At 44.9% G+C, this 12,789-nt stretch overlaps 1 protein-coding gene across 2 annotated transcripts; it reads right to left on the reverse strand.

The window, feature by feature from the left end:
• Positions 1-1,920: 1,920 nt before the first annotated feature.
• SYCE2 (synaptonemal complex central element protein 2) lies at positions 1,921-11,808 on the reverse strand. 2 transcript variants are annotated; one of them, XM_072144638.1, is made up of 4 exons: positions 11,590-11,808; positions 9,567-9,708; positions 3,729-3,939; positions 1,921-2,304 (listed from the first exon to the last, which is right to left on the reverse strand). In XM_072144638.1, the coding sequence occupies exons 2-4, from the start codon at positions 9,662-9,664 to the stop codon at positions 2,113-2,115; spliced, it is 501 nt and encodes a 166-aa protein (XP_072000739.1). In that variant the 5' UTR covers positions 9,665-9,708; positions 11,590-11,808; the 3' UTR covers positions 1,921-2,112. The 2 variants fall into 2 exon arrangements, with proteins under 2 accessions (XP_072000739.1, XP_072000738.1); XM_072144637.1 differs by lacking the exon at positions 11,590-11,808 and adding an exon at positions 11,451-11,583.
• Between the last annotated feature and the right edge of the window lie 981 nt (positions 11,809-12,789).

The following is a 12,789-nucleotide window of genomic DNA, read 5'->3' on the forward strand; positions in this document are numbered from 1 at the left end:
CATTCAAAAAATGTTAGTGTAATGTTAACATAATGGTAAACACAACATATGAACGTGCCCTTAAAATGAGTGAAGTGCTGTCCACACATGCATAATGTCGCTTCATTCACAGTAGGACTTGTCGCCTCCTCTGCTCATGGTCCCAGCATTCAACTCCCATCCAGCAATCACATTACCATTAAACGCGAATGTTAATTAGATTGGAGGTAAATGATTACCACCCTCAGGGCGCGTTCACACGTTGCGTTTTGGTTGCGTTTTCATTGCGTTTGGAACGCATATACAACAGCTGATGTGAGGTAATTTGCCTAATTACATTACCGTTTACGTTTGTAAACGCAATGTTAACGCATGCGTTAACAAAACGCATGCGTTAACGCTTTGTTAACGCATGCGTTAACATCGCGTTTACAATGCGTTTTGTTAACGCATGCGTTAACAGTGATGAAATTAGGCAAATCACCTCTCCTCAGCTGTTGTATATGCGTTTCAAACGCAATGAAAACGCAGGTCAAAACGCAACGTGTGAACGCGCCCTCAGGGTGAAAAACGCATTGGAATAGCTGGAGAGTGATTTGCCTAATTAAACACCTCTTAACACTTGTGTTTACAAAACGCATGCGTTAACCGCGATGTTAACGCATGCGTTAACAATGTGTTAACAACCGCATGCGTTAACCGCGATGTTAACGCATGCGTTAACAATGCGTTAACGGTTGCGTTTTGTAAACACAGGTGTTAGCAGCTGTTTAATTAGGCAAATCACTCTCCAGCTATTGCAATGCGTTTTTAAACGCATGCGGTAAACGCGACGTGTGACAGCACCCTCAATTCCTCCAGTTTGCATTCATTCAATTGATTGCTTTTAGAAGGACACCTAAGGGCTGTTTCACATTAGAACGTGATCAGTCCAACAGTCGGCTCCGCTACATATCAGGTAAGAACTCTGTGCATCATATATCAATGAGTTCCCACCATAGTGATCAGTCTGTGGCACATCACTAGTCACGGAGTGATCACAGACTAATGTGAAACAACCCTAAGGGCGCGGTCCCACGTTGCGTTTGCAAACGCAGACGCAGACCAAACCGCGCCCACCGGGCGGTCCGCGGTCCAATCGCATCGGCGTTTCTCTATGTTTCTATTGAAAACGCCGATGCGATTGGACCGCGGAACGCCCGGTGGGCGCGGTTTGGTCTGCGTCTGCGTTTGCAAACGCAACGTGGGACCGCGCCCTAAGGCTGGGTTTCCTGATATAACAACCATAGGTATACATTTAAAAGGGGTATTCCCACAAAGAAAAGTTAGGCCTTATCCAGTGCTGAGAACCCCACAGATCACAAAAGCGAGGGGTCCGTTGTACTTCCATCGGACCCCTCGTTGCTCTGTCAGATTAATGGAGCAGACGGCCGCGCATGACCGTTAATCTCTATGGAGCTGACGGAAATTGCAGAGCGCTGCGTTTTTGGGATTTGTGGGGGTCTCAGCACTGAGACCCCCACTGATCAGCAAGATGGGCCCTATCCCATGGGTAGGACCTAACTTTTGTTTGTGGGAAAACCCCCTTAGGGCGCTGTCACACGTTGCGTTTGCAGACGCAGACCAAACCGCGCCCACTGGGCGGTCCGCGGTCCAATCGCATCGGCGTTTTCAATAGAAACATAGAGAAACGCCGATGCGATTGGACCGCGGACCGCCCGGTGGGCGCGGTTTGGTCTGCGTCTGCGTTTGCAAACGCAACGTGTGACAGCGCCCTTAAGCTAAAATCTTGCGGTCCAGAGGTAGATTGAAACGCCATTTGTTGGCAAGTGAATGGATTTCCGAAGTGTTACATAAATGAAAACAAATGACTGCACTCTAACACAGACCAAAAACACAGCTCAGTGACTGCATTGGTCTAGTTCCAATAATACGTAAAGCTTTCACCTGGGAGAAACTTTTATTTAAAGATTTTGCTAGTGGAGAGAGAATCTTCTAATTCCTCTTCCTGTTAACACAACACAGAATAATGCAGAACATAAATGGCTGTTTGAAAAGAAAACTCCCAACACCTGTGAAGTAGAAGCCATGTCCGGGTCAATGTAGCCTGCACATGGTGGGGTCCCCGTGCTCTCAGCTGTGCTGTAGGCCCAGGTCTTCGTAGACGGTGACCACGGTGTCACACACTTGCTTGAGCTCGTCCTGCAGCTGCCTGATCCTTTCTATGACCTCGGTGAGCTCCTGCAGCCTGACCTCTAGCTGCGCGTTGTTCTGCTCGTACATCGTGTACATTCTGGTTTCCAGACGCCGGGACACATCTGCCACCTGCCAGACAAAAAGCCACGACTCAACGAGACCCTCACGTGGAAAAGCGCCCACTACTACGTGCTTGGATAATTGTGATTATTTCGAGATTTTCCGCTTTTGCCAGTCACATGCGGTAACTTCCTGGTTTTTGCCAAATTAGAAAATTATCATTCATCAGCGACTGCCAGGAAATCTAATAGTGAGATGCAGATTGTGTTCTGGACTATAGGGATGTTTTGTAGTTTCTCCGTCACAGCTGGAGGTGAAATCACTTTGCTGCGCGCTGTAAGTCACGGCAGAGGATGTTCTGTGCAGCTCTCTAATTGCTCCGGCTACCTGCATCCTCAGGGGATATAATGCGGTGACAATAATGTGCTGAAAGCTGATTACAGAAATATGTTGTGGGGAGGGGACGACTAATCTCTACAATTTAGTTTAAGAGCCCAAAAAGTGATAACGCCCCTAAGGACGTCCATTCATGCTGCATTGTTTTAGAGGATATAGAAATTAATTTCTTTGTATCTGGCTGGCCAGGTCTAGCCTAGTTTTTTGTTAAAACAAAAGTTTGCTGGTTTTGCATTAGAATGCAGGCACGGGGCAGGAACGCCCTGCGCCCGGCCACTCCAACCGCAGCCGTGCCCCTCTATTCCCCTCCATGCCCACATGGATATAACATATTCCTGGGTATGTTGGCAAATCTGCATTAATCTGAATACAGCGATTTTATGCTTCGGCATAGTTTTAGGTTGGGCTTTCTTTCTGCAGAAATCTGTACCCTAAAGGCAGGGAAATGTTATATTTTATTTATATGCAAATGACAATTGGATGCACCGTAACTCACGGCCACGCCCATTGCGCACAGAAATGCAGATTTGCATTTGTTTCTCTGTATATATAAATAATTTATAATCACAAGCCAGGGCCGTCATCATAGCGGTAGCAGCCGCGATGGGGCCTACAGTGTCAGGGGGCCCTAGCATCCGATCTGAGACACTAAAGCCTTACTTTATACATATTCTGCTATCTACAATGTACAGCATAATATGTATATAACAGTGCACAGTACACAGCTGAGCCAGAAGCTCAGATAAGAAATCTTGAAGGAGAACACAGCAGAACGACAGGACCTCTCATCTCTAATTCCTGCCATGTACTACCCCAATGTGCTCAGCAGCTACTGGGACAGATCTGTGTGTATAAATGTATATATCTGTGCATAAATGTCCAAGTATACAAAATATGTATATTTTCTGAGGGTGTAGGGCCCAATTAAGAAGTCTGCTATGGGGCCCTGTCTTCTTACCCCAAATTACTGGACTAGTCTTATTATAGACATGTATATGGGATGTGCTATTTATTATGCTAGGAAACATGGGGGAGTTGTTGTTATAGTGAATTATCTCCATACCTTTTGATCATATAATAATGATAGAAGCCATTACCTTGATATTAAGGTTTGTGTTAAAGTTCTTCATCATGGTTTGGTCCTTTGTGCGTCCTTCATTGATCTTATCAATCAGGGTTTGTGCGCGGCTCTGTAGCACCTCCACACTGGAGTCCAGGGCAGCGAAATAGTTTGTAGTCTTTCCTTCAGAGGTGCCGCTGGTGCCTGCTGCTTCACATCCAGGACTGGGTGTTGAAGGCCCGGCCTTGCTGCCAGATCAATAGAAAATTCCTTAGTGACTAGAGATAGTTTTTATACCATGTAAAATGATGTGAGATTATTTATTTGTAGCATGTGATGTGTACAGGCATGTGACGGCAACAGAGGTGCACAAGGTGTCTATTAGTCGATTCTGATTTCATCTCTACCAGGGATGGCGTCGGGCCCAGTTGTAATGAAAAGCTAAAATGTACAACAATCTTGGTCATTTGCTTTAAATACATCCCTGTAACTTGGCCACAAGGTGGTGCTATTGTTCCATCGTCTCAAAATAATACATTATTATACAGCAGATTGTTATTGCACCTAATTGATGGAAAATAAATGGAAATAGACACCTAATGTATGCAAGAGGAAAACACCCCAGACTTAGGGGGAACCTGTAACCAAATTTTACCCCATTAAACTTCCAGTCCCCTCAGGTAGGGGATGAAATGTCCTTTCTAAAATTCCCTGTTTTATGTAAAATCTCGCCTGTTGAGCAGAGAAGAGTCATATTTGCTTGAGAAGAGTCATGCTTAGAGGCTTCAGGGGGAGGGTCACTTCAGACACCCCTATCTTCCATTCTATGGGACCTAGAAATATGTTGTCATATTAAAGATAAGAATTATTTTAAGCTAGCAGAACCGATCTGATCTGAAAGACAAGATTCTTATGTTTAATATGACACCAACACTATGTTTCTGGGTATTGAAGAAACAAAGATAGAGGTATCTGAAGTGACGCTCCTGCTGCTGCATCAAAACTTGACTCATCTCAAGCAAATATGACTCTTCTCTGCTCATTTTCACTTGACTTTGGAGAATTCTTGTTCATAGGCAAAACATTTCACATAAAAGAGGGATGTCTAGAAAGGACATTTCACACTCAACTTCAGAGGGCTAGTACTTTAATAGGGTAAAATCTGGTGACAGGTTCCCTTTAACCCATATGGTATGGACCTCAAAGCCAGGGTCACATATAGTGAAAACATTCCTCAGTCCTAAAAGCTGTGAGTCACGGATTGTGCGATGGACGGATGTCACAGACTGGACATAGTGCTGAGGAAGGAACATATACTACAGTATATAAAGATAAAATATACACTGTGATGCTTGGAGTCTCTACTCAGCACTGTTTGGTTTGTGGAATTGGAAAAGTGTACGGTCCGTGATTTATGGACCAATCACGGTTGTGTATTTTTAGCCTTAGGATATAAAAATCTGCTGATAAAACACATCAAAGACGCTACAAGTAAAGGAATTCAGACAACTCTAATACTAATATTACCGGTCTGTCCTATACGCACAAAACCCAACCTAATCCTCGTCATGGAGATGATGACCTACGAGGCTTCTAGTCCGGGTCTTTTAACCTCTTGGTCAGGTCACATTTACAGATGCAATTAAGCCTTTTTTTCAAACCGGTTTCTTTTTAAGCTTTTTTTTCTGTATTGATAATTTTTAAAAATGTAAAACACTCTCTCTTTGTTGTGGTGACAACTCGCAGGCGTTTTGCCCAATGGGTTTGTAATAAGTTTCAAAACTAGGTGTATATCCAGAGACAAGTCAGGTTAAGGCCTCTTTCACACTAATGTGTGAGGGACTGATATCCAGCTGCACAGTTTGGTGCAGGATATCGATCCGCAGAAGCCAGGGTGAAGACACACGTGGCGTTTTTAGGCCGTTTTTAGTTAGTGCGTTTTCAAATCGTAAAAAAACGTATGCGTTAAAAATCGCATGCGTTTTTGACAGGTTTGACCAATTATCTCAAACTGGTCAAAAACGCACGTGTTTTTTTCCGATCCGAAACCGCTGTGGGATGGAGCACGTGGTGTTCTGAACACGTTTTTGGGCCGTTTTTGAGCAGTCCGTTTTTGAAAAAACGCCACATGTGCCATCACCCTAAGGCCGGTGCCACACGCACCGCTTTGTCTGCGTTTGAAAACGCAGACAAAGCTGCGCCCACGGTGGCGGGCCTCGGTTCTATAGAACCGCCTGCAGTCGGGAACGAGCCGCCGGTGTTTTGTGTTAATTTCAAAACACCAGCGGCTCGTTCCCTATAGCAGGCGTTTCCATAGAAACGCCGATGGGATTGGGCCGAGGCAAACGCAGACAAAGCGGTGCGTGTGGCACCGGCCTAGGGCTCCCGGCCATGGTATGGAGACCCCGCAGTGGTGTAACTGCACTGTGCACATCCACTGAAAAGCTATAGAGCACACTATCTTTTCCCATATGTACGGCCGGGCACCATGTATGCAGTGATCACGCCTCCTCTCTCCAGTGCGCAGCTGTATGCTCGCTAGGGCTAAGGCCGCATTCATATATACATCGGATGTACATCCCCCACAGGCCAGCAATGAGCGCACAGCACCATATGGAGTGGTACGGTGCAGCACAAATGCAGCACGTTACCATTCCGTAGCTGGGGAAAAGATAGGACATGTCCTATCTTTCCCTGGAATATGGCGCAGTTTGCCATGTTTCTCTATGGAGAGGGGTGGGAGTATGCAACGCCCACCCACTCCTCCTCTCCCTGGCGGCGAATGGTCTGAATTTAGCCTAAGGCCCAGGTGAGCAAATGTTAGTCTGAAACACACCTTAACCTGACATATTTTGTCCCTGGATACAGACCTGATAGTAAACATTGTTAACAGAATTAACTTGGCAGTAGTTCATTAATTGAAATAAAAGTCCTTTCTAATTAATGAAATCCTGTGTAATCCAGTGAGGAAATTAGCACTAAATACTTTGGTGTTTACCTCCCTGACAAATAGGTCACTGTGGCATGAAAAGGGTCAGATTTCGGTCGGTTTTAGCTTCAGTATTTTTGCTGTTATTCTATAGGAGTGGTTCTCAACCTGTGTATCTCGACCCCTTTGGGGTTGAATGTCCCTTTCACAGAGGTCGCCGGAGACCGCGGTCACACGTTCCGCTTGGGGCCCGTCATAATGTGACGCTAGCGCACAGGGGGAGGTCGACACGTACACACATGCGTTTCCAGGGAAACGCATGCGATTGATAAGCCGATCACACGCTAGCGTGGCGTTATGAACGGACGCCTAGCGGTACGTGTGACCGCGGTCTAAGACATATTTCCAGAAAGCGCGTATTTCCAATGGTCTTAAAGAAACCTGAACCAAGTGGTAGAAGTAATCAATCAATCGCTACACCATCCCCCAGCTGTTGTATATGAGTCATCCAGCACAGGTTGATTGGTCCTGTCTGGACAGTTCAGGAAGCTCCATGTATATTGGGGGACATTTACTTAAAGTGTCGGTGTCTGCATTGGCTTTGTTACCGACCTGCTCTCGGAAAGAAGACACACATTTAATATTGTAGAGCTGTGCAGAGACATTTCTGGCCCCGAGACCATTTTCTGTCCCCGAGACCATTTTCTGTCCCTGGGACCAAAATCTGTCCCGAGCACCAGAAATGTGTCCAACAGTCCCTGCTAGACCAGTTTTCTTTTGGTCTACTTTCCGCCAGTTTACAGCGCCCAAAAATGACTGTGACACATATTAATTCTGTCTGAGTTTCCACTCTGCCAAAGCCACGCCCCTTTTCGGAGAAGAGTCGGAGCAGACGGAAAAAGTCATTTTTTCTGTCCCCGACAGCTAATAAATAGGTCTGAGAGCAGAACATGCGGTGAAAGCGCCACAAAACTGGCGGAAACACCATAGTAAATGTCCCCCAATGTGTTTATGTAGGCACCCAGCTTTCCCAATGTCCTGAATTTTATAATTGTTTTTGAGCAAAACCAGGGATTAAACAAGATATGTTTCTGCATCAGTGTTGCTACACTATTCTCCAGTTATGTTTGGTTCACAAAGCATAAAAACTAATGGTAATTTCCTAAGAACCAGGACTCCACTCCAGAGCCACACTGACACCAAGAGGCTAGATCAGCTTCCTCTTACGGTCTCCCATGGTCTACTTCCTATCATGGTCTATCCTGTTTCATATCCACTTGTCCTAGATCCGTCCTGCCCCCAGTGTAAGACTGGTGCCAGCAATATGCAGCAAACTCCTGTGCTATATGGAGATGACTCAGCCTGTGATCCCTCTTTATAATCCCCTAGCAGCACACTGACGTACAGTAGTTTGTGGCAAGGGGTTAAGATAGGTCAGCAATCTTAAAGGGGTTTTTCCAAGAATCTTGGAGGTAATGCTGTTTTTGAATTGCGCTTTTAGACACAATTTAGTCACTGGGGAGGAGTTACTGCCAATCACGGATGAGTTTATGATTATGAGTTGTTTCATAACTGTAGCCACGAAAATAATTTAATGGTTGGGGGTCACCACAACATGTTGTACAGGCGGTCCCCTACTTAAGAACTCCCGACTTACAGATGACCCCTAGTTACAAAAGGACCTCTGGATGTTTGCAATTTACTGCACCTTAGCCATAGGTGCAGGACTGCCTGTACTGTATAAAAGGCTTGCAGAATCATGAAGGTTAAGAACGCTGCTCCATAAAAACCCGTGCACTGCATTTTTTCTGTTTTGGAGATGACAGGATCAATGCTATGGACCTTCAGCTCTTAACCAATCATTGGGTTGGCCTCATTGCAAAAAGTAAATGTCCAAGATTGAATCGAGGACACCGAAGTACCACCAATAAACTTAGGGCTCATTCAGATGCATGTGAATCCGCATAAAATGTGGACGTGTGATATCAGTGTTGATTCAAGGTACACAATTTGTGTGTCTAGCTCACGAACCCCATGAGGCCATTACACTGTCATGGTGTCTGTGTTAAAGGACACCTACCATGTGATTTGATGCATTATGAAGCAAACATACCTTGAGAACGCTGTAGCTACACTGATGCAGAAGCATATCTTGTTTAATCCCTGAGCTGAGTGGTTTTGATGAGAAAACAATTATACAATTATAAATGATAAAGCTCTGTCACTTATGGGCCTTGCTCCGCGCTTCTCCTCTTAAATTAAAAAAAAAACACACTAGGAGCCGCTTACTAAAGTAAGCGGCTCCTAGCTTTACCACATTTTTAGCAGTATTGAACTGCTAGCATTATCAGAACCTTCCGATAAAGCTAGCAAACACTGCACTGCCATACCTTTGGGGCGCCGGACCATGCTCACAGCGGTCCAGCGTATTCATGAGGGGGCGGTTTGAGGAGGTGTCTGCCGCATGAAGCCTGGCAGTCACCGCCGGCCTATGGCATTGTATGGGCTGTCCGGGAAAGAAGCAGTGCCTCGGACCGCCCCCTCATGAATATGCCGGACCACTGTGAGCATGGTCCAGCGTTCCGAGAACGATGTAATCACTGTGTTGTGCCTGACAGGCAGAAGTAATCAATCGCTGCACCATCCCTCAGCTGCTGTGTATATATTATCTAGCTCAGGTTGATTAGTCTGTATAGTGTGTTAGCCAGTATGCAATCCAGCTTTCACAAAATCCTGAATGTTATTGTTTTTTTTAGCAAAACAACTCAACTCAGGGATAAAACAAGATATGTGTCTGCATCAGTGTAGCTACAGCATTCTCAAGGTATGTTTGCTTCATAATGAAATCAAATGGTAGGTTTCCTTTAATCAGGAGTGCGCTCTGTACCCTGGTAACCATGGCATGAATACTTTCTAGGGATGTGTTCTTCAATGAGCAGATCTCACCTAGTAGAGGCCTGACTATCAGATGGGCCGGCCCGCTCGGCACCTGAATTTACGGATTCTTCACGTATTTCTCTCTGACCCATCTCTTTGTCTGCCATTTAGATCGTCAGGAACAGTCACCAGAGGGGAAAATGTAAGAGAACTGGAGAAGAAAAATAAAATAATGTTACCTTCTATGGTCAATTTTTACATTTAAGTAACGTGGTAAAAAAGAAATAAAGGACATGTCCTACATACATCCCCCTAAGATCGTGTGAATGAGGCCTAACTCGCATGCGTCTACACCGAAACGCTTGCAATTGGGATTGAGCATCGTGTGTTTTTCCAGTTAACATGTGTTACTAGTTTAACTACTCCCCGATTGCGCTGGAATTTAGTTTTCAAAGCATAGCTCAAGCGCAGCGTGTGAACACGGCCTTCAGATGTGACAGTCAGTAGCACCTAGGGCATCTGCGCAATGGCGTATAATCTCCCCTTTTACATATGCAACATGTTTGAGTGGCGAGGGGGGATGTCAAGATGTTTAGTGGATTTCATCGGGAGAAACTCTTCCTCTTGACCAAAACTCCTCCCCATGTTCCGAACGCAAGCATTGTAGTCAGAGCAGATACGTGTTCTGTGGTGGGGGGGAGTTTCACTCGCATTTCAATACACAATCTTTATCCTTAAAGTGGGTGCCCCATGAAGGTAACCCACAGTAGTGGATCATGACATAGTCCTCCATGATCCCGATTGCTGGTGATCACAGGAGTCGCATCCTGAGAAATCTGTAAATTATCATCTCTATCCTGTGGAGAGCAGATAAGTTACTTTCATTGGACAATCCCTTTAAGGGAAATCTACTGTCAAAATCCAGCCTGATAATCCACGGGACACTTACTCATAGATCCAGGCACTGTGACTGTGAAATCTACTTATATTTGTTATCCATGGCCTTCTTCCTTCTAATATCAACTTTTAAAATTATGCTAATGAGCCAGAAGGTCTCCCGGAGCCCCTCCATGCACTGGCTAGACAGGCTGTTACACTGTGCGTCTTCCCCTCTGCTCCCTCAGCATTTCTCCCTACCTCTGCCTGATGTAATCTCACAACAGGACAGTGGGATGGAGAAGTGCCCCTGTGCAGTGTACCAGCCTGTGAAGCTAAAGCAGTGGCTCTGGTTACACTTCCCAGAGCTCTTTAGCATAATTGTAAAAGTTGATTTTAGAAGGGAGGAGGCCGTGTATAACACATATAAGAAGATTACTACAGTCACATTGCCTGGATCTATGAGTAATGTCCCTGGTTTATCATGGTGGATCCTGATGGTAGATTGTGACCACCGCTTCCATCTCCCAAATTACCTTAGTGACCGATGTAAAAGCCGTATTGGAGATCACTCAGAAGTATACATAACATTTTTATTGCTATTGCTGCAAGGGGAACTTTAAATGTCCCAATATTTATCCACCATGGACATCATAATTTACAAAATAATGCCACCTCGCCCCCAAAAAAGGAATAAATAATCAAAAAATTAAAAAGTGTTTGTACCCTAGAAAAACTAAAGCCCACCCTGAAAAAAAGAAACAAAAACCCTTCAATAAAATGTAAAAAAAAATAAAAGTCATTAATATTTACATTTCATTATTTTCAGATTTGGAGATTATGATAAAAAAAAAAAAACCTTTTTAATTAGATCAAAAATATACATTTTATAGTTGTAGTGTCAATGGTAAATACATATTGTTCTTATTATAGTTTTATACCACAAAAAAACCTTGTTTTATCTATAAAATATACGTATTTAATTATTTTCTGATGTTATAAGATGATGTAATATTTGGGGCTCCTCTAATCTGTCACACAGGGTAATAACAAATGTAACCCACACATGACACCTACACAATGACTTTTTAAAGCAGTGAAAAAGCAAAATAATTTCCCCAGGTGACAGAGAAGAGCTGTACAGCTCCCTTCACTTTCTTCATGAACAATTAAACATGGCGGCCGCTGTTTCTTGTATACATCACAATTTCCTCACAGAGTCAGGAGGCGGGAAAGCAGAAGGGGCGGAGCTTCATTTTCAAAATGACCGCGGAGCCGGCGGGAACGAATCAGAAAGAATCCTAAAGGGGCGTGGCTTCACATACTCCGGGGATCCTCGCTGTAGAAGCGAGGGGGCGTGGCTCAACGCGGTCTCCGTCCCGACTTCAATTATATCGGCGTTCTCAGGACGGAGAAAGAGTTGAGTGCACTGGTGACTCAGGAAGCCGTCAGCTCTCTACATTATCATTTTGCATTGGCTGTGCAGCACAGAGGCCGGCAGGCGCGAGGTGATGCCGTCATCGGACCTGCCGGCTTCGGAGCTCCGCATGGACGCAGCAGAGAAGAAAGCAGGACTTCTGCACAAACTATGGATGCGTCATGATTACTTAAAAACTTAAAAAAGGGAGCATTTTGGTATCTGTATTATTGTGTAAGACAACTGTCAGGTTACCAAATTTCAAAGGGATTTTCACTGGAAAATCATTCTTTGTGGACCTCTCCTTCATCTGTGTGTCCTATATAAATAAAGGAATTATTATTATTACACATTGGGGCTCATTTACTAAGGGTCTGCAGACCACACTATCGTCGGATATTCCGATGCATTTAGCAGGGGGTTTTGGTGTACACGATCGGATTTTGGCGCAGGGGCGTCGGCTTTCATGCGACACAAATCGGGGGGCAGGCCGTCGGACGATCCGACAGATGTGGACTGAGCGCGGGATTTAACGTTTAAATTGTGTCACAAGCCATGCACTTACATACACTGGGAAGAAAAAGGAGAACTCCGGCGGACCTAAACAGGGGGCGACTAATGCAGGATATCGGGCGCACAATGTAAGTGAATTGCGGCACAGTGAATTATCGCCAGACGATGCACCTCGGGGAACGCACAGGGACGGGTAAGTAAATGTGCACCATTGTGTAAACTCAACCTCAAAGTGGGTGCCCCATGAAGGTAACCCACATTGTATTACATGGAGATGGTGGCCATTAACGAATTGGGCACCACCCTATCACCTTTAATTGTTATTCCCTGCGACGTCATTGGGGAACAGCCATCAGATGCCCTCACAGCAGACTCCAGGACCTGTCATTGCTGCAGATCTGTAACAGTGCGCCAGCGGTACAATTACTATTTGTTATGCAGAAAACAAGTCCACATACAGCTCTGTACGAGGAAACATAAAAAAAA

The sequence above is a fragment of the Engystomops pustulosus genome, chromosome 4 (genome assembly GCF_040894005.1).
Source record: "Engystomops pustulosus chromosome 4, aEngPut4.maternal, whole genome shotgun sequence".
Taxonomy (NCBI): Eukaryota; Metazoa; Chordata; class Amphibia; order Anura; family Leptodactylidae; genus Engystomops; species Engystomops pustulosus.

Bases quoted from the DNA above. Each gene is read 5' to 3' on its own strand.
- SYCE2 (XM_072144638.1), bottom strand. From the start codon at position 9,664: ATGGCAGACAAAGAGATGGGTCAGAGAGAAATACGTGAAGAATCCGTA. The intron at 3,940-9,566 runs GTGAGATCTGCT...TTGATCTGGCAG, and splicing joins GATAGTCAGGCCTCTACTAG to CAAGGCCGGGCCTTCAACAC. The intron at 2,305-3,728 runs GTAATGGCTTCT...TTTGTCTGGCAG, and splicing joins ACACAAACCTTAATATCAAG to GTGGCAGATGTGTCCCGGCG.